This window comes from Pelobates fuscus, chromosome 1 (genome assembly GCF_036172605.1).
Source record: "Pelobates fuscus isolate aPelFus1 chromosome 1, aPelFus1.pri, whole genome shotgun sequence".
In the NCBI taxonomy this organism is placed as follows: Eukaryota; Metazoa; Chordata; class Amphibia; order Anura; family Pelobatidae; genus Pelobates; species Pelobates fuscus.
Genome location: NC_086317.1, coordinates 36,898,765 through 36,925,834, shown reverse-complemented (window position 1 = coordinate 36,925,834; position 27,070 = coordinate 36,898,765). Strand labels below are relative to the sequence as shown.

The following is a 27,070-nucleotide window of genomic DNA, read 5'->3' as shown; positions in this document are numbered from 1 at the left end:
TAGTGGTTTTGGTGCATTGATGAGATATCTTTTCTCTGGAAATGCAAAACAGTAATTTCTCACAATTACTACATACAGTACATACATAGTACATTAGAGAACATATTGATGGCAACTAGCCCACTGTAGTGTTTATGATGCCAGCAGTACTCTGGTCCTTTGCTTTGCAACAGTTTGCTCTCTTACCTAGTTCTATGCTGGGCTCCGAGGGTCCTCTATGACCAGTGATGACATCCTGCTTCTGCAGAAGCCGGAAGTTGATATCTTTGGCCATTAAAGTGGTCATGGTGCATGGAGTAACCCTTTAAGACCTTTGAAAACCAAAGCTTTTCATGTGCAGCAGTATCACTCACAACATGGTGACACCAAATGCATCCAGTGCTTGAAAATATTGTGTTCTTTTGCCAAGTTTGTATATGTATAGGTATCAAGCTAGGTTAGCCAAGAAAAACATAGCTACTAGTGAGGTCTAAGCCTACACTGAACAATTACCCAGCTAATAAACAAAACCCAGGTATATCCAAACGTGAAGGACATGAGGGCTAAGATAAGGAGCCAAACCCCAAAAGAGTTTACACAGCAGCCCCAAACCAAAGCTCAGATGAGTAGATCTGTCCCTATACTACCTCAGCACCGTGGACTGACCACTAGTGCCTACCTGAACCTCTCTCCCTTCCTGATCTTAAAAGAAAAAAGAAAGTAAATAAATTAGTGCATATTAGTGCTACCAAGTGGGCCATGCATGTACCTTTGACATAGGGGCACTATAGTATTAGTAATACGGATTTGTATTCCTAACACTGTAAGGCAGGGGTCCTCAAACTTTTTAAACATGGAGCCAGTTCACAGTCCCTCAGACACTGCTGGGGGCCGGACTATAATTTTACATTTTTCTTAAAACAAATTCCTATATATAGTGAAACAGACACATACAGATAGACAGACACATACTGACATACATACAGATACATACTGACATAAATACAGACATGTGTGTGTCATACATACAGACAGACACACACACTAAAATACATACCGACATACAGATAGACACATACTGACATACATAAACACAGACATACATACAAACACATGCAATACATACAGACACATACTGACCTACACACACTCATACACAGACACAGACAGATACATACTGACATACATACAAACACATACTGACAAAAACACATGCATACATACAGATAGACACATACTGACATACACACAGACATACAACACATACATACATTCTGACACACCTACATAGACACACTGACAAACATACACTCATACACACAGACAGATACATACTGACATACATACATACACACACATACTAAAATACATACATACATACACATACACACACAGTAATAAATACATACATACATGCGCGCACACACACACACACACACACACAGACAGACATACAGAGATACACACAGCTAAATTTTCTTACTTTTTTGGCAAGAGGGTGGCTGGGAGTCGGCGTGGCTCTTCCCTCCTTGCGGCCTGGCTTTCTTCCCTCCCGAGCAGAGGGAGCTGTGACGGCCTCTTCCTCCCAGCACTGCTTTGCGGCTGCATATTTTTAAAGGGGCCCGGTTGCGCTATTGCACGGCCCCAGCGCTGACCGGGCCCCTGAAGATACAGGGCCCACCGGGTGGCCCTGTGTGCTGGGGCTGGTTTCAGGACCCTGGCGGGCCGTACTTTGAGGACCCCTGCTGTAAGGTCTTTTAAACAGAAGGTTGGGCACTTGTAATCAAGTATTGCATGATGTTGCAAACTGAGATTTGTTTAACACCCATCCTAACATCTCCAAACAGGAATGCAGAATACAAATACAAAAAGATAAGTCCTGCGCTCACTCCCATCACTCCTGAGCGGCAGCAACGACCACAGTACACATCAGCAGCAATACATACAGTAAAAACAAAAGAAAAAGTTACCTGCGCTCTCTCCTTAATCCCTATGTATATTTAAACAAATATTACTCCAATGGCCATTAAGGGATTAAGGAGAGAGCGCAGGAATGCAGAATGAATAGGAGAAGTAGTTTAAACATACATTTTTTTCTTTTTCTTAAATGGTTTGATAAAATGCTGTTTATGGGTTTTTTTGCCAGCAAACAGACACAGACTCCCTTAAATACTGAACATTTGAGGAATTATTCAATGTTCAAATCCCCAAACAGGCACCGTGCTTATACATGTTCCTAAAGAAATGTGACTTTGGGCCAGACATAGTTGTAGCAATGAACATGCTTTCCTTGCGATTGAGGAATGTCGCCTAGCCATAGAGAATTACTTAAAAGGGTCAAAATGTGAGCACCCACAGTTACACCTCCCTGGCTATTGGAGGATGACTGAGGGGTATAATGATGTCTGCAAGGTGCAAAGTCATTCGGTCTTACTGATTGACACCTTTGTCACCTGTGTGTTTGGCAGATGAAGGCAGTGTATGCAATCTACATATGAATGTGGGGAAACATTCAATTATGTGATAATACACAAAAACATTAATTTCATTATTTAGATGCATTTACACAGAAAATGTCCATTATACGCATGGCAATTCATATGCCTCTGATTTGGGTCTGCACGCAGGAGACATCTGTTTAAATATATACCTAATCCTTTCACTGGGAATGTTTATTGGATCTCCTATCGAGAGATTACAGGGAAAAATTCCATAGACAGACAGTTGCCTTAGTAGCTTAGAATATATATCTAGACACTATGTAAACAAACATTTTACTCTACTGAGATTAATAAATGTCTGAATGTGCTCTTCATTTAACAGGAATAGCTGGAAGAAGGAATCTGCTGTCTGTTATAAAGGGATGCTTCAATATTATTCCTAGCTGGGAGATGAAATAACGCTGACTGGGGATTACATGCCAACGGTCAGCTAATGGTCACTTTGAGAATCTAAAACAAAAAGTAAAAATGTAAACTACGATGAAACACTACAGACAACACTGGCGTTGGGGCTGAAAGCTCCTATTTTTGTCTGTCTTCTGTAATTTACTTTAACCTAAATAAATCGAAAACAGTGGTACTTCTAGAATGAAGCGGCACTATAAGCAATATAGCAACCACTAGTCAGTGCCTTATTTATGTTGACATCCTGGGTGTCACCAACAGTTTCTTTGTCAAATTGTTCAAAAGTGGTTTGAAAAACAAAAAAAATTGAAAACCAAAAGCAACAAAAATAAACAATGCTCTCCTGGGCACTCAAAGATCCCCCGTTCTTGGCTGCAAGGACAATGTTGAATTTATACTTCTGCATAATGTTCATTTTGTCCAAACAGAGCACTGGCTTAACTGTCCCTATAGCTCTAAGCCTAAATTGCTGTGCAGGTGGGTAAAACTGACATAGATAATGCAGATGTGTTAATTCTACAAACTGCTTTGAAGTCAGTTATGGGACTTTGGACCATAAATCACACCCTGTAAGTAAAACTTTGTAAATTATAGTAGAAGGTTGCCTCTCTACTGAGCCATAAAAGCATGGTGTACCTTGCGGGCAGGGGCCTGACTATGTAGCCAGACAAGACGTGTTTGAGAAGAGTTCCTCACCAAATCTTGATTATCCGGATTATACTGTTATTAGCCCGAAGCTTGCATTCTAGCAACTACTTTCCTGATCTACTAAACAGAGGGGAACCCACGCTGCAAATCTGAGCTTTCACTCATTATTCCACAGAATGAGTTCTTGGCCTGTTCAGCTCACAGGGGCCTTGGTAAGGAACATGCGTCCCCATCTCCCAGCCTGCAGCTGTTAATGCCTCTGAGGCTTATGGTTGGTGCCTAGGAATTGCCTGCCCATGCTACTGGGCCCTAAGCAGTCTGAATGCTCTACTTACATCAAGCAACCTAAAATGGTTGCAGACTTGACTGTGACAGAGTCCTCAACAGAGGCGAAGTTTATCCCGGCACATCATCCGTATTCCCTGGGCTCTCTCTCTACAAAATAGAATGTCTTGGGGCAATCAGACGTTTAATGAATGTTTCTAAACAGGCCTGGGAGTGCGGATCTGGGGGGGGGGGGGGGTGTAGATTTGAGCCAAAACTCCCCCATACATCTTCTCCTGCCCAGGCATCAGTTGAACAACCACAACAATCTGAAAGACGCTTTGAGCTACACTAAAATGGTAGAATTCCATCTTCTATTGATTAATATTTTTGTTAGTCTTAAAAAAATTTTAACAAAAAATTTAAATACAAAAATCATCAACCAAATGCTAATATTTGTTGAAATAGAGAGACATACCATCCAGCCCCGATAATCCAACTGAAGAGTGAGAGTGAGCAAACTGATGGCAAAACCATATATGGTAGTGGTTGCTATAGCTGTGAATGGTTTAGAACAGTCAGATCAATATCTAGGCAATGGATAAAAGCAAAAGATATTTGCATTCTATTGAAAATAACTCTTTGGGAATTTGTGTATCTGTTTTACACCTGAGTGCAGCATAGTCTCAAACAACTCTAACCAGATCCATTCTTCCGTGCAGTGACATCATATCCTGGAACAATAGCCTCAGAGAAAAAACAAAGAATAAAAGAAAGTCTAGAGAGAGAGAGAGAGAGAGAGAGAGAGAGAGAGAGAGAGAGAGAGAGAGAGAAAGTAACAACTCAAAAGGAGCATAAAATGTAATGCATCTAGGCCAGGTAACTGCTACAATACATGCATCCTCGTCAGTGTAATGGAGACCAGATGGAGGGTACTCGGCACCACTATGCAGGCTACACAAAGTTGTTATGGTGTTTACAGTGCCCCTTTACAGCTAAAGCGGTATTTCAAGTATGAAAAAACCTATGCTTCTTGCACAAGCTGCCGTGCACAGTGTATATACAAAAATTACACCAGCTATATGGTAACTTACAGATGACGCAAGAAGAACTGTATGCGTCTCCTTCATCCTGTACCTGTACTCATAGCACACGCTGTCTAATGCCTCGTTTCCACTTAGCGGATCGGTTCGGTACGGTACGCTATTTTGAGTGTTTCCATTATAAAAGTGGCCCATACAACCGAACCAAACCGCACCATTCATGGTCCCCCTTCAGATGTAGGGCCATAGGAAATGGTACGGTTAGGGCGGAGCTACTGGCGTCACACAACACATTCCACTGATTGGCGGACAGAAAAACGTCAATGCTCACGTCAAAGGCAAGCGCGAAACAAACACCACGTCGCCGTTTAGTCCAGATAATAGGAGAAGGATGCCTGCAAACAACAGCAAGGTCTGGTCGGCTCAGGAACTATCCACTTTCCTAACTATAATTGGCGATAGCGGTATTCAGAGTGAACTTGATGGATCAGTGAGAAATGAAAAGGTGTATAAAGATATTTCTCAGCGGATGGCAGCTGAGGGATTTGAACGGACATCGGGTCAGTGTAGGGCAAAGCTTAAAAAGCTGAAAGGCCAATATATAAAAAATAAGGATGCCAACAGCCGTAGTGGAAACAGTCAAAGTACTTGGAAGTGGTACGACGCCATGGATGCCATTTACGTTCATAGGCCGGCAAACCAAGGCAGGGAGGGAGGTCTGGACTCTGCATCTGCACTTCTCGAATCCATGATAGAACCCGTTGGTAAGTTTTGTTTTTTTCTCCTACTTTGCATTGGCTTTCACTCTGCTAACCATTTATAAATTCACTGCACAAAACCATTAACTATTTGCACCAAAAAACACATTTTATTTGTGCAGTGGACTGAACTATTGATCTGTGCATTTTCAGATACAGTTGATGGACTCTCCAATGATACCTCAACCTTTTCTTATGTTTCTGACGATGGTCCATCAACGTCGTTCAGCAGCACCAGTATGATGACGTCAACACCGACCCAACCACAGAGTATGCCCAATGCACCCCGGCACACTGGTAAGACATGATGTTCAGAGTGAAAGTTGTAATTGTACATTTTCCGAACTTTTAATTCACAGCAAACTGCGAACTCACTCAAAATGCTTCTATATGTAGTTTGTTTGCATAATTGAATCCATAATCATAATTGTACATTGTCTGTATATACTGCTATTTAAATTCCATTGTATTTTGAGCTTATCTTAAGTATATTGTGTTTATTTTACTTTGTGCTTATACTGTTCTTATGTGTTACATCTTTTCCTTATTTACATTATGTTAAATAATGTATATCCACCAGTTTTTTGTACCAATTGCTCCAAAAAACACTATTATGGTCTTTTGTATATTCCAGGTGATAGGAGGCGGTTTCAGCTGGATTTGCGCACAGTCATGGAGGATATGCGGGCAGCAGAGGAAAGGCAGCAGGAAAGGATGGAGAACCTTTCTGAGCGGCGGTTTCAGGCACTGCGTCAGGATGCTCAGGAAGCGAGGCGCCAGGAGGCAGAAATCGCCCGGCAGCAGATGGAGCAGTTGGCTACCTTCAACCAGGCCTTCCTTGGTGTCCTTGGGCAGCTTGTTCAAGTGCTGGGAGGCAGTCGTGATCCCAGGTCACCGCCTAGGCAGTAGTGCCCTTCAGCTAGCACAGGACCTGTACACTTCTTTATTTTATTTTTTGATAAATATATTTATTTTTGGTTTTTGTAAAAAAAGGTTTATTTGTAAATATATTTTTTTACTCTGTACTTGTAAGTATATTTGGAAAGATCACTTTTTCAGTTGAATAAAAAACAGGAGAGACTTTTTGTGTGTCTGTTTAAATGTAAAACTTTCTTAAAACCGTAATAAAAGTTAATAAAACCAGGGTAAGAAATTAAATGTTGAGGTGCCGCATAAGAGCCTGACGTATTTCACTGCACTCTTCTTCGCTATCCTGTGTAATTACCCGTCCTGGCTCTTCTGCAGACGTATTCCAATCCTGGTGGAAGTCTTCTCCATGTCTTTCACAAAGATTGTAAAGAGCACAGCAAGTAAGCACCATGGATTTGACAAGTGCAATGTCACTGTCATTCCTCTTCATAAGACAACGCCACCTACCCTTAAGTCTTTTTCAACTACGACCCGTGCCCTGGATGTTTTCTTGTTGTAGGTTTGTTGTTCTGGTGTCAGGCAGCCATTGTCAGGAAATGGTTTCAGGAGCCAATTTTGTAAAGGGTAGGCAGAGTCCCCGAGCACATAATAGCCAACATTCACACCCCCCCCAATGTTCTTAGTGCAAACAGGATACAGGCCTCCCTGGCCAACCCAATCCGAAAATGTGGACAGTCGTAGAACCCGAGCATCATGCAAGCTCCCAGGCTTTCCTACATTCACACTCCAGAATAGTCCTTTTCCATCCACTACTCCTTGGAGGATGATGGAATGCCAGCCTTTTCTGTTGAAGTAGTCAGTGTGGTATTCTTGTGGTGCTATTATTGGTGTGTGTGACCCATCAATAGCACCAACACACTGTGGAAGGCCCCACCTGTTCTCAAAGTAGTCAGCCATGTCTTTAAGCTTTTGCCAGTCCGGAAAATGAATAATTTCAGGAGCTAGCAATGTGCATACAGCCTTACAGAAGTCCTGCACACACCGGCACACTGATGATTTACTGACACCAAAAAGATGACCTATACTTCTGTATTCACTGTTGGTAGCCAGCTTCCACAGTGCAATGGCAACTCTTTTCCTCACAGGCAAACAGGCTCTGAATTTAGTGGTTTGCTTCTCCATCGCTGGACGTAGTTTTGCACAAAAGGTATAAAAAAATTTCCTCCGACATTCTGAAATTGTGCACCCACTGTGTGTGTGTGAATACAGGGACGGTCACATCCCACCACTCATTGGCGCGGCGGAGAGCCCAAATGACTGGTCGGCAGCGCTGTTTTGACAAAAGGAGAAGCATCTAAAAAAAAAAAAAAAAAAGGACAGATGTTACCATATCACTAATAATACAACATAAAATACTTTACTCGGACAGATAGCATCATGTATAAAAGCGAGCAACATAAATAACATAAGGAGTATTTATGTATAAGGTGTAATTCTTGATTTTTACATATGTGTGCAACATGTATGTTGTTAAATACATAATGTATATCCTTCCCATCTTATATTCTATTTTTTACATATTCTGTATTATTTTTATAATACGTGTAGAACTACATGACAAATGGCATAAAGTTGCTTACCCTATAGCGCTGCCGTCTTTGTCTTTGCCGCACAAAGGTGTACTTCTCCTCCCGGCTCAAGACCCAAGCCATAAGTTTTCTTCTCTTTTCTGCCGTGTTTCTCTTCGCCGCTCGCAACCTTCTCTCATAAAGTGCGGCATTGTACTTTGATTTCAAAGAACCAAAAGCCAAATAGAGCAAAGACGAGCTGCTGGATGACTTCCATTATTGTTATTTGTAGCATCACGTATGTTGTCGCACTAGTGTGACGCCACACTAGGCATTTAGTGTAAACCACGCAAGCCTCCAGGCGTTCCAACTTGCAGTGGAAACGCTCGCCGGAATAGGCCGGACCATTCAAAACCTTCCAAACTGTACCGACCCGAACCGATCTGCTCAGTGGAAACGAGGCATAAGTCTTTCCCTCCTATAAATGTGACTTCCAGAATGAGAAAGTAGCTGACAGTTATCAGCAATTGCTTAGTTTGGGCAGAGCTCACTACAGGTAGCTGTAAACCCTGGGGGATTTTGCAATAAATGCTGAAACGTGAAATTATTTTTAATGGATACTTTTATTGCACTCAAATTAATGCATTAAAATGGGGATTAACGCTAAACTGTCGAGTCCCTTTAACCCCTTAAGGACACATGACATGTGTGACATGTCATGATTCCCTTTTATTCCAGAAGTTTGGTCCTTAAGGGGTTAAAAATCACACATCAATCAAATTTCGAAAAAAAAAAAATACATTGTTTTCAACATATTGCTACAAACAAACTATTTTAAAGATAATAGAAACCGTGACAAAACGTGTTACATTGAACAAGAATAGTAGCCACAGGGGAAAACAAATAAATAAAGCAAAATACGTTTCCTCCAGATTTAACAGATTATTGTATAAACAGCAATTATACAATTATCTTTTATTCATAATGCACTTACATATTCAACAGTATAAAGCTTTAGACACAGACATTTCAACAAGTAGAAACCGTATAAACAATACAACTCTGGGAGCGATTAAACAGCATCTATTAATACTACGGTGTGTTTATAATAAATAGCCAATGTATTCCACTTAAAGGGAGCTAGCACAAGAAATTAACTGCTCATATGTTGTATCAAATTTTAATACCATACTTTTAAGGTAGTAATTGGATAAAGCCATCTAGATTAAAATAAAGCTTTGGCATGGGTGTATTGCCCCCCTGCAGCCAGAGCTGCTGTGCTTCCTGAGAATTCTGTCTGACTGCATGGAACACTGGTGGCAGCCAGACATGCATTGTTTAGAGCAGGACACAGACCCTTGCTTAGTTTTGTTTAAACAGTAACGTTATGAAAAAAAAATATTTAAAGGGTGCATGTTGTGCCAAACAGCCTTTTCTCTTTTTAAAGAGCACTAATGTCTATACATTGAGTTAGCAGATTTGCAAACAAATGTATAGAATGGGAGACAAAAATTATTTAAAATAGGTCTCTCTCGCACCCCACCTGTCAGTCAATTCTTCTGCACAGACTTTATTTATGCCAAAGAACTGACTGAAGAGGGTGAGCAGAAAAGACCTTCAACAGGTGATCCTTCTGCTGTCCATACACAGCAACCACAGAGTATGCGCTGTGGTTGCTATAGCAACTCCCAAGCCAACGCTGCCAGCATGTTGGCGTTACGGTGGAGGTTTGTGCTGGGTGGAGAAGGGTCCAAGCAGAGCAAGCATCAGGCAGACCGGAAGTGGGTGTTATGATAAGAGTAACACCCATAATCTCAGTATATCTCAAAACCTTGCATTGAATCTCTGTGCCTCCTGACAATCAAACAGTGAAGGGAAGCAATATCGCAATGTTTGCATCTCCCCTCCTCATTTGCAATCTGTGCTGTGCTGGTGCCGAACTGTTTTGAGATGTTATCTGCAGCATTTTTAATACAATGTAAAACAAAGAAGGAGCATTGCGTGAAAGAAAATGAAAAAAAGTTATAGGTGATTTGCAAAGTTAAACCGAATGGTGTAATATTTAAGGTAACCGCTTTATGTTAACTCCTATCACTGCAGTAAACATATTGTCTGCAGAGGTAGTTCAATGGGCTTCAATGTCACTTAAGGAGACCTTGTTTATGGTGCAAAACATGACATAATTCAATATAGAAATGATTTATTAATATATAGTACTTTCAACTCCTTGATGGGCAGCAAGGGATTCAGGATAACCACACAAGAGCAAATGAAAAATGGAAGAGAATTATAATCCTATGTAATGCTTATAAAGAACCGGTTTACAACTTTTCAACAACATTGAAATTGTTATGGTGTCAGGAGCTCCCTGGTGCTGCCTTATCTCAAGGGATTAAACCATTCAACAGTTTAACCACAAAGAGTACCATCCAGCTGTTCCCAATAACAACCTGTGTCTCAGATCCATATAAAGGAAGCAGGGACTGCTGCCGGGCAGGAATGCCGCTCGGATTGCAATCCTCAAGGTTAAACTGTTCATGAACGGTTTAACCTTTCGATATAAGAAAGGGCCAGGGACCTCCTGACACCGCCACAACTTAATTTCTACGAAATTGTGATCGTGCTCAGTACAATAAAACACATTTATGTAAAGTGTATAGCAGAGCTCCAAAGCAAGAAAACTCACAGTGTTGAGTGTAATGGCCGAGTGTGGTTGTGTGTGGAGGCTGGCTACGCGTGATTGTGTTGGGGGTTGGCTAGGTGTGACTATATTTTGGGTTGGCTGAAAGTAACGGTGTGAGAATGTTAATAAAATGAAAAAATTATATATTATATATAATAGTGATATAAGGTAAAAATGGACGTCAGACACACATACAAAAAAAGTCATAGTGGCAGAGGGAGACATTTCTCAAAATGTTACTGACATTTTTAAGTCTAATTTTTAGCACAAATCTGTCAATTTTTCTTATCTGTTGCTACTACTGAAACCTGTGTGTCGTTTTTTTATGTAATAAAACACATTTAGCGATCTCTCGACCGCATTTTCCAACAGAAAAGTGGCCTGTTTCACTTCTCTTTTTTCTGCCATTCTAAATTTGGCAAACTTCCAAAATGGAAAGTTCAGCAGAAATTCTTATGAAGAAAATATTTATGTAAACAGATCAGCATCACTTTTACCGATTTGTAGGTGTGACGCCTCCCATGTGGGCTAGTGCCTTTATAATTTCTATTTTCAGCAAACGGAGGTAAAAGAAAAATATGGGGCAAAAATTATATTATATAGCTAACTCGTTAAATAGGGCAAAAAAAATATATAAACAAATATATAGATATCTTCAAAGTTACCTTTATTGCACTGTTTAGGGAGCTTGCCTGGCCAGCACAGGATTAACAGATGGGTCACCCAGCAAGGGCAGCTCTACTTATCACATTGGAGGAATTGACTGTAATTGGCTGGCAACCCGAACTATGTGCAGCTATGAGTAGAATCACTGTGCGCGCATGCGCCGTCATTGGCTCGACTCTCTCATAGGAGGAGAAAAGTGCAATCTAAGCTGTGAATGAGCTGGGCAAAAATGAGTCCAAATGAACAATTCTCTCTCCAGGCTGCCTGATTAACAAGTCTGATGTGCATGCTTACAGCCATAAATTATAATCCACTCTCAGAGCAGAGGGTAGGCTCAGATTGCAAAAAGGAAGGAACCCAAAAAACATATCCTTATTATTATCGATATGAGTCATATCCCTGCATGCAGTAGGAAGCCGTGCCTCTTCTTTTCTTAGTATTTCTATCTAAACAGAACATTTTGTGTTTGTGAACACGTTACTTTCTGTAGAATGGAAAAGCATGTTTAAACAAAGTCCCTTTCTGAACTATAATCCCCATGTTTCTCTGGCATCCATGAACAAAAAGCATAATGAACTATCAATATTTCTATTATTGACTTTGTACAGGAGTTTTAAAGTATATATATACATATATAAATAAAAATTATAATGATCTAGTGTTTTATATAGCGTTTTTACACTATTAGAAAATATGATCTACATTGGCCTTCCTCAATGTTATTTATATTTCCATAATGTATTTTAACTGGTGCAGAAAAAGGATAGAAGGTCTGGTGCAGGAAAGAAAGTATAGTGAGTGCATATATTATTATATATAAAAGAAATAAACAGCAGATTGCACAAGACCATGATTTCCTTTGACTATGCATTTTTGGAACATAGTAGAACCACAAGTGTTTAATCGTCAATTTTATTAAAGACACAGAGGCTCCTATTATGCATATCTCTTTCTTTATTACTCTCAGCAGCAAAGAAATAGAGATAGATAAATAACTGAAATGAACAAAAAAATACTGTGCTCAAGCAACCAATCACATAACACAGGAAGTGACTATAATATGCTTGAAGCACCCACAATTCTCCTCTTTCTTTGCTGCTCTCAGACCAGTTAAGTACACTTTTTCTGCTCTGTGCTAATATTGCAATGATTTATACAGAATTGTTATACTTTTGTCTGTTTTACTGCTCCTAATTTTATCCTTAGGGCTTATTAGGAGCCTGTGACTTTAACATATTTAGTTTCTACCGTGTTTCTGTGCTTTTTTGCTGTCTCCCCCTGTGGTGTGCTCTCCTGTGGGCTGTTTGCTGCCGCGTGCGGCAGTGCCGCCTCCCGCCCTCTTCCCTCCCTGCCGCTATCTGCGGCTGGCCGCGGGGTATCCCCTGTCCCCGTGTTTTCTCTCTATTACACGCCGGTGAGCCTCCGCTACGCTTGGCGGCGGCTCCCGGGCGTGTGAAGGTTGGGCCGCGCTGCTGCTGCTGCACGCGCGCCCTCCTCCCCCTGCTCTAGCCGGCTGCCTCACCTCTTCTCGTGCGGCGGCCATCTTTACTTCTCCCGAACTCGCTCCTCTGCCGTTCTGCTCCTGCGGACACACAGTACCGTTTCACCCTCTGCACACACGACTGTGGGGTAGGTTTTGTTTCTTTCTCATATGCTCATTTACTCTGTGTATATGTAATTTTCTTCTTGTCTGTTTTCCTTTTGGGTTAATAAACCCTGTGCTTTTTCTTTATGTACTTTCCATCCTGGATACTTATATATATATATATATATACACATTTTTCTTTGCTTTCAGATTGCCTGTCATTTTTTTGTCTACAACTGTTATATTTTTAGTCCTCACCTGCTGTCATGCAGGATAAGGGGGATGGGCCTGAGGGCCACACTGATGAATTCCATCAGGGAATTCCTGAGAATCAGGCCGTGTCTGAGGAGTTCCAAGCCTTGATGGACTCCACCATGGCGTCCTCTCTCCAGAGAGCGCTCGCCTGTCACGGTAATATACCCCAACACGCAGGAATAGTACAGATAGTCAGGAGACAAGAAACCAGGGGTCGTCTTACCGGACCTTAGAATGGCCGGACTTGACGAGAATAAGCAAGACAGAGTCTAGAACAAGCCGAGGTCAAGGGAACAGAGAGACAGCGTAACGTAGAACAAGCCGAGGACTGGTACACAGAGGACAAAACAGCGGATAAGCAAGCAAGGATAAAGAGAGAGCGGAGTCAGGAACAAAGCCAAGGTCAAGCACCAAAAAACCAACTGAACGATACAAGCACTAAAGGGAAACTGGACAGAAACCACGATAGGGCAAGGAGCAAGGGAAACAGGTGAGTATAAATACCCTAAGGTTCACTTGATTGGCCCCTGTCATATCCACGCCCCCAAAACGTGAGTGTATGGGGAATGTGGCCTGACAGGGGCCAATGGGAGACTGATTCTAATTTAGTCTCCCACTGTCCCTTTAAGAGCGCGCCCGAGACGCGCGGCGCGCTCTTAGTGTCGGGCGGGACACGTGACCGCTTCTCGCGGTCACTGCCCGCCTGACTGATCATATCGTTGGCTGAGCCGCGCGCGGCTCGTGCAGGAGCAGGACCGCGCGCGGCGAGAAGAGAGGACCCCGGCCGGCCCCTGGAGAGGGTAAGTACCGCTACAGTACCCCCCCCTGAAGACACGCCCACCGGGCGGGGAGGAGCAGGCCTGGCAGGAAAACGAGCGTGGAAAGAACGCACAAGGCGAGGAGCGTGAACAGCGTCAGCGGAAATCCAACTGCGTTCCTCAGACCCATAGCCCTTCCAATGTACCAGATATTGGAGGCGACCCCGAAGCAAACGAGAGTCAATTACAGCCGCCACTTCAAACTCCTCATGGCCCTCCACAGAAACCGGAGGAGGAGGAGGGACATGCCGAGTATAACGGTTGCACAGGAGGGGTTTTAACAAGGAGGTATGAAACACGTTAGGAATGCGTAAATTTTTTGGAAGATCCAATGCATACGAGACAGGATTAACCACATGCAAGATACGAAAAGGACCAATAAAACGAGGGGCCAACTTCATAGAAGGCACACGAAGACGAATATTGCGAGTAGAAAGCCAAACCCGGTCTCCCACAGCATAGGATGGAGCCGCCCTGCGATGCTTGTCTGCCTGAACCTTCTGGCGAGCAGCAGAGGCCACCAAAGAACACTGAACCTGCTCCCAAGTATTACGTAGACTAGCCAAATGTTCGTCCAGAGCTGGCATGCCCTGTAAGGAGAATGCAGCTGGAAGAACCACGGGATGCCGGCCATAAACAACGTAAAAAGGGCTGTTAGCGGAGGATTCATGAGCAGCATTATTACGAGCAAACTCAGCCCAAGGAAGAAGGTCAGCCCAATTGTTCTGATGGTGGGACACGAAACAACGAAGATACTGCTCTAGAGATTGGTTGGCACGTTCAGCAGCTCCATTAGACTGGGGGTGGTAGGCTGAGGAAAACGAGAGGGAGATACCCATCTCCGTACAAAACGTTCTCCAGAATCTGGAGATAAACTGGCTACCCCTATCGGACACGATCGAAGTGGGAATACCATGCAACCGAAACACCTCCCTGGCAAAGATAGAGGCAAGTTCCCTGGATGATGGCAATTTGACAAGAGACACAAAATGAGCCATCTTAGAAAAACGATCCACAATCATTAGGATGACAGTTTTACCATTAGAGGGAGGTAATTCAACAATGAAATCCATGGATATATTGGACCACGGTCTCTCGGGTATGGGCAACGGATGTAACAACCCACAAGGAACTCTGTGGGAGGACTTCATACTGGCACAAGTGCTACAGGCATTAACGTAATCGGTGACGTCCTTGCGCAAGGAAGCCCACCAGAAATATCTAGAAACTGCTGAAAATGTCTTAGAAATACCAGGGTGTCCAGCAGTTCTAGTGTCATGATATAATGACAAGATGTCTCGTCTCTCCGGTATATCAACGAATAGCTTATCAGCAGGCCTCTCCCCAGGAGCCAAGTACTGTTTAGCCTGAATAGCTTGTAAGAGAGAAGACGAAATGGAAAGAACAGTAGTCGCTATTATTCTGTCAGGCGGAATGACAGGGGTAACATCGACCTCGAGTTTGTCAGTAGTCACGAATTGTCTGGACAGAGCGTCAGCTTTAGTATTACGATCACCCGGTCTGTATGTGATTATGTAATTAAAACGAGACAAAAACAGAGACCACCTGGCCTGCCTAGAAGACAATCTTTTTGCTTCACTAAGGTAAGAGAGGTTTTTGTGATCCGTTAAAATGAGGATGGGATCCCTAGTACCCTCTAGCAGATGTCTCCATTCCTTGAGCGCCAAAATGATAGCAAGGAGTTCACGATTGCCTACATCATAATTCCTCTCTGCTTTGGACATCTGTCTGGAAAAGAAGCCACAAGGGTGTAACGGCTTTTCAGGTGAATCTCTTTGAGACAAGATAGCACCTACCCCTATCTCAGAAGCATCAACTTCAAGAATAAAGGGCAGTGAAGGGACAGGATGCTGTAAAACAGGAGCAGAGGCAAATGTAGCCTTCAAGAATTCAAAGGCCTCGAGTGCTTCTGGTTTCCAGACATGAGTATTGCCATCCTTCTTGGTCATTCTGGTTATAGGCGCAACAATGGCAGAAAACCCTTTAATAAAACGCCTATAATAATTAGAGAACCCCAGAAAACGCTGAATGGCTTTCAACCCCTGGGGTAGAGGCCATTCCATAATGGCAGACAGTTTCTTGGGATCCATACGAAAACCCTTGGCCGAGATTATATAACCCAAGAATTGGACTTCAGATTGATCAAATGAACATTTTTCGAGTTTGCAATAGAGACCGTTAACCAGAAGAGTTCTCAACACTAATTTAACATGCATGTGATGAGTCTGTAAATCAGTAGAATAAATCAATATGTCGTCCAAGTATACTATAACGAATGTATGTATAAATTGACGTAGGACATCATTAATAAATTCCTGAAAAACTGCTGGGGCGTTACAAAGACCAAAGGGCATCACAGTGTACTCGTAGTGGCCACTCCTGGTATTGAAAGCGGTCTTCCACTCGTGATCCTTTTTGATACGTATGAGATTGTAAGCACCCCTAAGGTCCAATTTAGTAAAAACTGTGGCCTGTTTAAGCCTATCAAATAGTCCTGTGATCAAAGGTATGGGGTACGCATTTTTGACGGTGATTTTATTTAGGCCCCTATAGTCAATACACGGCCTTAATTCGCCATCTTTCTTAGATACAAAGAAGAAACCCGCCCCTGCCGGGGAAGAGGATCTTCTTATAAATCCCTTCTCTAGAGATTCCTTAATATATTCCTCCATAACCAGATTCTCCTGAGGAGATAAAGGATATATTCTCCCTTTGGGAGGCATCGTACCAGGTAATAAATTAATTGCACAATCGTAAGGCCTGTGAGGTGGCAATCTTTCAGCCTCCCTTTTATCAAAAACAGATTTAAGAGACAGGTACTGAGAGGGTATGACCGTAGGTACGGGAGGAATATTAGTAGAATTCAAAGGGGTGACTTTAACAATACAAGACTCTTGGCAAGAATCACTCCAAGAAACTATTTGTCCTGACTCCCAATCAATGGTGGGATTATGAGTACGTAACCAAGGATACCCTAACACGAGGTGAGAGGAAGGAGAAGTAATGATCTGAAACCGAATGGTCTCAGAGTGTAACACCCCTGTAGACATATGTAGTGGAACAGTTTCATGTGTGATAACTGGAGAGCATAATGGTCTACCATCTATGGCCTCAACGGCCAAGGGTGTCTCCTTCTCTCTGGTGGGTATGTTATTCTCCTTGACAAAACTGGAATCAATAAAGTTTTCGGCCGCTCCGGAATCAACCAGGGCTAGTATATTCCCTGCTATGCGGTTACTATCAAGGTGCAGGGAAACAGGAAGAAGTAATTTATTAAGAGGCAAATGTGAGGACTGTGATGTCACACCCAAGGCCAGTCCTCTATACGGTCTTAGGTGCGATAGTTTCCCGGACGCACGGGACAGTCTTGTCTCATATGACCCCTCCTACCACAATAAAGACAAAGTCCCTCCTTTCTCCTATAAAGCTTTTCAGCGTCAGTAAGTTTAGCAACCCCTAACTGCATAGGTTCCTCCTCAGAACCCTTAGATCCCTCGGGAGTCTCAGCTCTAGGGGAGTTAAAGGGAACAAAATGTCTATTTCTGGACCTGGTATATAACCTGTCACGGATCCTGTTATCTATATCGATAAGATAGTCAATCAGGTCCTCCAGGGGTACAGGGAGGTCCTTAGCTGCTACCTCATCCAACATAGTTTCAGACAGACCTTCCATAAACGCGGTAGTAAGCCCATTATTAGTCCAATCTACCTGTGAGGCAAGGGTACGGAACTGAATAGCATAATCGGCTACAGATTTAGATCCTTGCTTTATTCTCATTAATGCCCTGGCGGCATTTTTTGACCTTTTAGTCGTGTCAAATGTTCTACGGAACGCTGTGAGGAAGCTATTGAAGTCGTGTACCATAGGCCCATTAGCCTCCCAAATAGGATTTGCCCATTCTAGTGCCTTATCCGTAAGCTGGTGCATAAGAAAACCCACCTTAGATCTATCAGTGGGAAATGAACGTGGGTACATTTCAAAGTGGAATTCCACTTGATTAAGGAATCCCCTACATGTCTTAGCGTCCCCTCCATACCTAGGTGGCGGGGTTAGATGTGCAGAAGCATTAGGCATATTAGCTGTGTCCGGTATAGGGTTTACAGGAGGTGTAGGTACAGGTACCGGAGCTGATCTGGATAACAGTGTCTGGATGGCTTGAGCCATTTGATCCATACGGTGATCCTGTTCTGCGAATCTAGCCTCATGAGTGGCCATCTGCTGACCTAAACCTGCGGGGTCCATGGCCCTATCGTAATGTCACGGTAATATACCCCAACACGCAGGAATAGTACAGATAGTCAGGAGACAAGAAACCAGGGGTCGTCTTACCAGACCTTAGAATGGCCGGACTTGACGAGAATAAGCAAGACAGAGTCTAGAACAAGCCGAGGTCAAGGGAACAGAGAGACAGCGTAACGTAGAACAAGCCGAGGACTGGTACACAGAGGACAAAACAGCGGATAAGCAAGCAAGGATAAAGAGAGAGCGGAGTCAGGAACAAAGCCAAGGTCAAGCACCAAAAAACCAACTGAACGATACAAGCACTAAAGGGAAACTGGACAGAAACCACGATAGGGCAAGGAGCAAGGGAAACAGGTGAGTATAAATACCCTAAGGTTCACTTGATTGGCCCCTGTCATATCCACGCCCCCAAAACGTGAGTGTATGGGGAATGTGGCCTGACAGGGGCCAATGGGAGACTGATTCTAATTTAGTCTCCCACTGTCCCTTTAAGAGCGCGCCCGAGACGCGCGGCGCGCTCTTAGTGTCGGGCGGGACACGTGACCGCTTCTCGCGGTCACTGCCCGCCTGACTGATCATATCGTTGGCTGAGCCGCGCGCGGCTCGTGCAGGAGCAGGACCGCGCGCGGCGAGAAGAGAGGACCCCGGCCGGCCCCTGGAGAGGGTAAGTACCCCTACATCGCCTCAGCTGTGGGGGCTATGTCCTCCTCCTTCTCCCAGACTCTAGCGCAGTCTCTTTTGCTACCCCAGGTAGCTAACCCTATCCTACTAGGGTACGGGGCCTGCCCCTGCCTCACCCGTTGCCCGTAAGGCCAAGGTGAAGGCCAAGCACCTCTCCTCCCACTCTATGACGCAGGTTTTACCTGCCCCGACAGACTCGCCTGAGGCAGTCACGGATGGCGCGCTTCCACCGCGCAAAAGAGCCCCTGGTCGGGCAAAAACGACCAGATCATGGAAACGGGCTAGATCCCGTGAGGAAAGGTCCGAGAGTGACCGGAGTGAAGAGGATGAATATGAGGAATTGGACTATGCTTCCTATGATGAAGCCGGCTCGGAGGAGGGAGCTCCCCCTGCCGTAGCACCCCGTCCTGGGGGCGCTTTCCCTGCTAAGGGTGTTACTGCCCAGGGGGCGAGCGGCGACGCGGGGATTCTGGATCCGCAGGGTAACCCCCTGTTTGATCCGGACGACTTGCGTCATCCTCGTTCCGCTGAGTGGGAACCCCCCGAGCATATCGCCCGCTATATCGCGCACGCCACTCTCTAAGGAGAGTCGCAGTAAATTACGGGCTGAATGCCCTAGGCCTTCGGTCCCAGGATCGGCGTGTAAGACGCCAGAGGTCGATCCTCAGATTGCCCAGTTCCTTAACAAAATCGGGCTGGAAACAAAACAAAGGCCTGGATTTTTCCCTGAGACACTGTCAGGATAAGATTTTGGACACCCTTGGTCCTCTGTCTAAAGCTTAGGAAGTATTGGAAGCCGCCAAAGCAGGTGAGGCGGAGATTGACATAGACGTGGCGATTAGCTGGGTGCAACGTGCCATTTGCCTGCTCGGCAATGCCAACATGGCCGTTTCCACTGAACGCAGGAAAGCAATCCTGCTTAAAAATCGACCCGAAGTTGGCTACCATGGCCATATCGGAACCTGGCCCCTCGGCTGAGGGGATGCTGTTTGTCGATAACTTCGTCAGAGACCTGGGGTCTTATGTAAAGACTTTCACAGCCATTGATAAGGCCCAGGCTAATATGAATAGGGTGATTTCCCATAGGGTTTTTGGAGGGGCCGGGCGCAACAGGAGCCGTCCACCCGGCCGTGGATTCCGGGGTTCATCTCGAGCCCAGAGAGGCTCCTTCTTCCCTACCAGGAATTTCCAAGAGCCAAGACAGGCTCCGTTCTTCCCCTCCAGAGGGAGACCCTGGAACTCCCGCTATCCGAGAGGTGCCTCGTCGGGCAGACGCCCTTATGGTGAGCACCCCTTTTTTCCCTCATACTCAAGAGCGGGTGGTGGGCAGATTGGCCCAGTTTTACGAGGCGTGGGCTGCCTTGACAACAGATGCTTGGGTTCTCCAAACAGTGCGGGGTTGCCACATAGATTTTGTATCCATGCCTGTCCAACTCTTTGTCCCCAGGGAACTATCACTCGCTCGAGATCAAGAAGAATTAATCTCCTCGGAGATCGTAGAACTTCGCTCCAAGGGTGCGATACAAGAGGTCCTGTCTGCTCAGCCTGGGTTTACGAGCAACCTATTTTTGGTCCCGAAGAAAGGAGGGGGTGTGCGTCCAGTCATAAACCTCTGCCCCCTTTCTCCAGTATCGTCATTTCCAGATGGAAGGCATCCATTGCCTTCGAGACCTCCTTCAAGAGTCCGACTGGTTGGCCAAACTGGACCTCAAGGACGCTTATTTTACAGTGCCTATAACCACGGCCCACAGAGATTTCCTCCAGTTCACCTGGAAAGGGGAGCGCTGGAAGTTTAGTTGTCTGCCATTCGGACTCTCCTCGGCCCCCTGGTGCTTCACCAAGGTCATGAAGCCAGTAGTGTCCTTCCTCCGGAGCCGTGGAGTGCGTCTGATCATTTATTTGGACGACATCTTGCTGATGGCCCAATCGAAAGAGCAACTACAGGTCCATGTCTCATGGACTACGTCCTTGCTCCAGAATCTAGGTTCTCTCATCAATTGGGAGAAATCGGTGCTGGATCCCACCCAATCGATAGAATTTCTGGGGTTTACGGTGGATTCCGTCCAACAGTTCCTATTCCTGCCGGAGTCCAAGATGAAGGCTAACAAAAAAGAGATCAGACGTACGTTACGTGCAGACGACCTCTCTATTCGACATCTGGCGAGAGTGATCGGCCTTTTGGCCGCCTCATTACAAGCAATATTCCCTGGCCCTATCCATTATCGGGCTCTTCAACGGTTAAAGGGCTCTCACCTGCGTGCAGGCCACTCTTACGAGACGAGAGTGAGGCTCGACGACGAATCCAGAGACGAACTGACCTGGTGGCTGGCCCACATGGATGCCTGGAACGAGAGAGCCATATTCGGTTCCGTCCCGGACATCGTGATAGAGTCCGATGCCAGCTTACACAGCTGGGGCGCACGTTGTGGTACCGCGTCTACCGGAGGCAGATGGTCAGATCAAAAACAAACGCTCCACATCAATTGCCTGGAACTATTGGTGGGAGCTTTCGCTATTCGCAGCCTTACACCGGAACGGGCGAATTGTTGCGTGATGCTCAGGATGGACAATGTGTCAGCGGTGCACTACATCAATCACCTGGGAGGCACGAAATCGTGCATGCTAGCTCTCATGGCAAAGGACTTCTGGCGGTTCTGCCTTCGCAACATTTCCGTGCAGGCGGAACATATTCCGGGGCTGGACAACTCAACGGCCGATTGGAACTCACGCTACTTGAGAGACTCTGGAGATTGGCACTTACACACTGCGGCCTTCCAGGGATTGGACCTAATTTGGGGCCCATTCGAAATGGACCTTTTCGCGTCCCGTCTCAACACACAAGTGTCCCAAGTTCTTCAGTTGGAGACCAGATCCGGCAGCAGTGGCAACGGATGCGTTCCTTCAGGATTGGCCGAATGCTCGGCTTTACGCCTTTCCCCCGTTCAATCTGATAGCTCGCACGCTGTCGAAGCTGACTCGACACAGCTGCTCGATGGTGCTGATCACACCACTGTGGCGGTCTCGACCTTGGTTCCCTCGGTTACTGGAATTGACTGCAGATTATCCACGTCTAATACCGACCTTCCCGAATCTCCTGAGGGATCCGGATGGCAACTCGCACAAGTTGGTGGACCGCGGCCTCCTGCATCTGATGGCATGGCCCCTTTCAGGGGACCCTGGACTATCGTGGGAGTTCCGCAATCGACGCTCGACCTCCTCGACAATGCATGGGCACCAGGTACTCAAGTGGCATACCGATCCGCCTGGCGAATCTGGTCTTGTTGGTGCGTGGAACGGTCAGTGGATCCCGTATCTGCCCCTTTACATATGATCATAGAATTCCTTACTGGAATGGTTGAATCTGGGAAAGCGTATCGCACCATTAATCTATGCCATTCCGCTATATCAGCTGGAAATCGAGGTTTGGATGGTTCGCCTGTGGGACGTCACCCCTTCGTATGCCGGCTGCTCAAAGGGATTCGTCTCACTAGACCACCCTGTGCGAGATTCACTGTTTTTTGGGACGTGGATGTGGTTCTCCGATTTTTGTCATCTTGGTACCCTAACCAGGATCTGACACTGAAACAGCTGTCGGCTAAGGTGGTCATGCTGTTGTGTCTAATTTCTTGTAAGAGGGTGTCGGATGTTCGAGCACTCGACTGGAATGCCATTGCATTTACCCCAGAAGGCATCTCCTTTAACATTTCCAGAAGGACGAAGTCAGCTTCGAAAGTGTTCGTTTATCCTAGATTCCAAGATAATCCTGCCCTCTGTCCGGTCGAATGCCTTCAGACCTATCTCGAGGTTACTCGACCGTTGCGATCCCCGGATTTATGCCCCTTGTTCATTTCGTTTAGAGCCCCACACCTTCCGGTGTCTACACCTACGTTGGCAAGATGGGTACGAGAGTTGTTGACTCTGGCCGGGATCGATACGTCCAGATTCACCCCTCATTCAGTCCGTGGAGCTATGGCCTCTAAGGCTTCGACTATGGGCTGCCGTTTGGAAGATATCCTGCGTGCAGCGGATTGGTCACGGGAATCGACCTTTCGTGACTTTTACTTCAGACCGATTGAACATTTTGCATCTCAAGTGGTTTCTAAGCTTTGAACTTGCATAATAGGAGCCTCCGTGTCTTTAATAAAATTCCCAGATTTTACTATTAACATGACGTAAAGTCATGATTTTATTAAAGACACGGAGGCGAGTATTATTCCCACCCACCCACCCGGATGGGGTTGGACATTGTCTGGTATGGTGGGTAGGTATGGCAAGTTCTCTATTTGAGGTTTTGATTTTATGTTTCAGTATTTGACGTCCTATGCATTGGGGAATGCGTTTATGCTACCACTTGATGTATTACCGTATTTGGGTGTGAAGTGTTGGGTTTGACTTAGTGATTTAATTGTTGTGATTGTGCACTTACAGTTGGAGCCCAGATATTACCTTCTTTTTTCTGTGTCTCCTTTTAGCCTGAATTGATCGTGATTTTCCATGTTGGAGATGCTGTTGGCTACGTTAGCTGAAGTTGGATGTTCTACATTTTGGTCTTCGTTATCCGCAAGAAAGAGGGGGATTGTGGGTGCTTCAAGCATATTATAGTCACTTCCTGTGTCATGTGATTGGTTGCTTGAGCACAGTATTTTTTTGTTCATTTCAGTTATTTATCTATCTCTATTTCTTTGCTGCTGAGAGTAATAAAGAAAGAGATATGCATAATACTTGCCTCCGTGTCTTTAATAAAATCATGACTTTACGTCATGTTAACAGTAAAATCTGGGAATTTTGTTGCATTCCCCTCATTCCAGGATACATTTTTATTACTTTGGTAAAAGAGGAACTATCATCAACTAAGTTAACAGTTCGTCTTGAGAAATATCTGAAAAATGCTTCAAATAAAGCTTAAGATTTTAGTTGAACTTTTAAAAAACTCTTACTATAGCACCCATTTTAATACTCCTTTGGCTAATGTAACATTACCTTGGGTAACAGGTTCACCTGAGTATGGCTGCCATTGGTAAATAAAAAAAGAAATATACATTATAAATGAGACTTACACAGAACAGCCACAGCACCGGACTCAAACATAAGACATTCCTCCTTGTTTCTTGCCTCCACAATTAAACTGAATGGAGGAGGATCCAGCTTGTGAAAGATCCGGTATCCTTTGCTGAAAGCCATGGTGTTCTAGTCAAGGGGGACCTGTAATGCAAAAATAATAATAAAATCATTTCTGGTAAGCAGACACAAGGAAAAAAAGCTGCACGGCTCTGTGAAAAGATTATACATTACAGGGAACTATAAATAAGAAAATCAAAGTGTTTTACCAGGAAAGAAGCAGAATAGATTTTAGCTCATGTTTCACGGATGCCCTGAGGTACTGTACTCATTTAGTCAACGCAGAAATATGAAAGGCTGAACCAACCCTGCCAGGAATGAAGCCTGCAACCATAAGGTTTGAACAGGTTCAGCGGTCGGTGCATGGAAATATAGAATCTGCTATTGCGTTTCACTCTCTGGGATATCAGAGATGCCAGATTTGTCTGCTAAATACAGCTGATACAACATACAGCTAAGTAGCTGGACTGAAGTATACATTTCATGTATTTTTATTTTCATTTTTTTTTAAATAAGTCTTTTCAGGACTGTAAGCAATCTGAAAAACTCAGTAGTTGTCTGCACAGCTTGCACTCTGATTCTATAGATCATTATTTTACTAATGATACGTACTGGTACTCAGTCACAGCATATAACTTACAATGTCCGTACAGCAGAGTAACACAAGCCTTTTTTTCCCCATAGTATTGTACCAGAGTTCAGGAATCAATAATCCCCCAAACAAAAAAACAGTTTAGTAAAAAAGGGATCTACAGCTATATTTTAAGAAGAACTTTTATGAAATGCTTGTTCATTATAGTCTTAGATTAGAGGGGCAAAGGTTTAATAATAACAATAATAATAATAATAATAATAATAATAATATCATCAGGAAGTATTACTTTACTGAGAGGGTAGTGGATGCATGGAATAGCCTTCCAGCTGAAGTGATAGAGGTTAACACAGTAAAGGAGTTTAAGCATGTGTGGGATATGCATAATATTAACTATAAGATAAGGCCAGGGACTAATGAAAGTATTTAGAAAATTAGGCCGAATGGTTCTGATCTACCGTCACACTCTGTTTCTATATTTCTATTATACAAGTTTTCAATTAACTCGTTTAAAGGACCACTATAGTGCCAGGAAAACACTCGTTTTCCTGGCACTATAGTGCCCTGAGGGTGCCCCCACCCTCAGGGTCCCCCTCCCGCCTGGCTCTGGAAAGGGGAAAAGGGGTAAAACTTACCTTTTTCCAGCGCTGGGCGGGGAGCTCTCTGCCTCCGTTTCTCCTCCGTTCCGCCCCGTCGGCTGAATGCGCACGCGCGGCAAGAGCTGCGCTCGCATTCAGCCGGTCGCATAGGAAAGCATTTACAATGCTTTCCTATGGACGCTTGCGTGCTCTCACTGTGATTTTCACAGCGAGAATCACGCAAGCGCCTCTAGCGGCTGTCAATGAGACAGCCACTAGAGGATTTGGGGGAAGGCTTAACCCATTTATAAACATAGCAGTTTCTCTGAAACTGCTATGTTAATTAAAAAAAAAAATGGGTTAACCCTAGCTGGACCTGGCACCCAGACCACTTCATTAAGCCTAGAGTGGTCCTTTAAACCTCAATAAAGTGGCATATTCTTATAAAAACCATACATCAAAAATGAATTGCTCCAATAACCTTGAATATATCAGACAAAACTATTTATTAATATCTGGCAAGAATAAAACAGGAATCCTTCTCAAATCAAACCAGAAACACTATTCTAGCCACATGAATTTTATCATTTATGTGCAGATGTGCGTGGAGACCATGCCACACTAAAGAAGACAGAAAATACAACATCATAATATATAAAATACCTCAGTTTTCTATCATACAGTACAGAATTAAACGGGTAATTTAGAAATGTAAAATATTTCATTGTAGAATACGCTGTAAGACTAAAACTATTCCTCACCTATAATGGTTTAAAAGAAGAGAACTAACACAAACATTATCACACAGTTTATGAACACAGACTGCCTCCAAATGAATTTAATACGCAATTGTCGTTATTTAGGAAATGCCAACACATTCCACAGCGCTGTACAAAATCACACGAGGAAGTAATTCAACATAATGTCCATTTTATCTTGTTTTTTTTTTTTAGTCAAATGACTATTCTTTAAACAGGAACTTGTGAACAATTTACAAAGGGACTGCAAGTTTTAGGCCTAAATAAATAAATAAATAAAAATGTCTAGCTATTTTAGCCATATTCAATCTCCCTAGTCCATCTCCACCAACTCCAGTGCAATCAATTCCCTTTACAGAACACCCTAAAGAGGCCACAGTATTACACATGCAAGATAAACCTTGGAATAATGTTGGTGCTTGCTTACAATAAAGGACAATAATGTGAGCATGACAACCATCTGCCAACCAATACCACCCCCATCTATGGCTACATGTATTCACCCATATTAAAAAAAATAATAATAAATTCCTTACAATTGGAAATGCCCTTAACCCCTTCAATGATCCCAGACATTGATCCCCTGAGATTGAATAATAAACCCAATATTAATTATTATTATTATTATTATATGTTCCTCCAGGCTGGAAAACAATAATGACAGCCCAGCATGGTGCTATCCACTGCCCAGGGTCCTGGAGCTGGCCAGAGCTCTGCCAAGCTAGTATGATGTGCCAGTGCAAGGCACCCTCTGGCACTCCAGATACTGAGGACTACATTTCCCATGATGCTCAGCAGAGCCCTGCCTGTCACACCCTTTAAATACCCCCCCTATAGGGCCTGGCAATGTGAAAGGGTTAAAGGCTCCCTGACAGCTCCCCCTCCCCGTCCCCCTCCCCCTCCCCCTCCCCCCGATATCCCAGGGCCAGGGCACGGCCAGCTACAGCCTGTCTGCAGGGAGAGCACCTACCGGGAAGATGAAGCTCCGGTGGCCGGTACCCGCTGACTGACGGTTCCTGGTCTCAGCGTGAACGCG

At 44.3% G+C, this 27,070-nt stretch overlaps 1 protein-coding gene across 9 annotated transcripts in view; it reads right to left on the bottom strand.

The window, feature by feature from the left end:
* The window catches only part of SYNJ1 (synaptojanin 1), a 78,743-nt gene extending 51,673 nt beyond the window's left edge, over nucleotides 1-27,070 (bottom strand). For 8 of the 9 annotated variants that reach the window (XM_063447752.1, XM_063447788.1, XM_063447795.1 and 5 more), the window contains exons 1-2: nucleotides 27,001-27,070; nucleotides 24,046-24,190 (exon numbers count right to left, since the gene is read on the bottom strand). In XM_063447752.1, the coding sequence (XP_063303822.1) occupies nucleotides 24,046-24,169 (124 nt within the window). In that variant the 5' untranslated portion in view covers nucleotides 24,170-24,190; nucleotides 27,001-27,070. The remainder of the gene's footprint in view (nucleotides 1-24,045; nucleotides 24,191-27,000) is intronic. The other variant, XM_063447760.1, reaches the window with a different exon arrangement.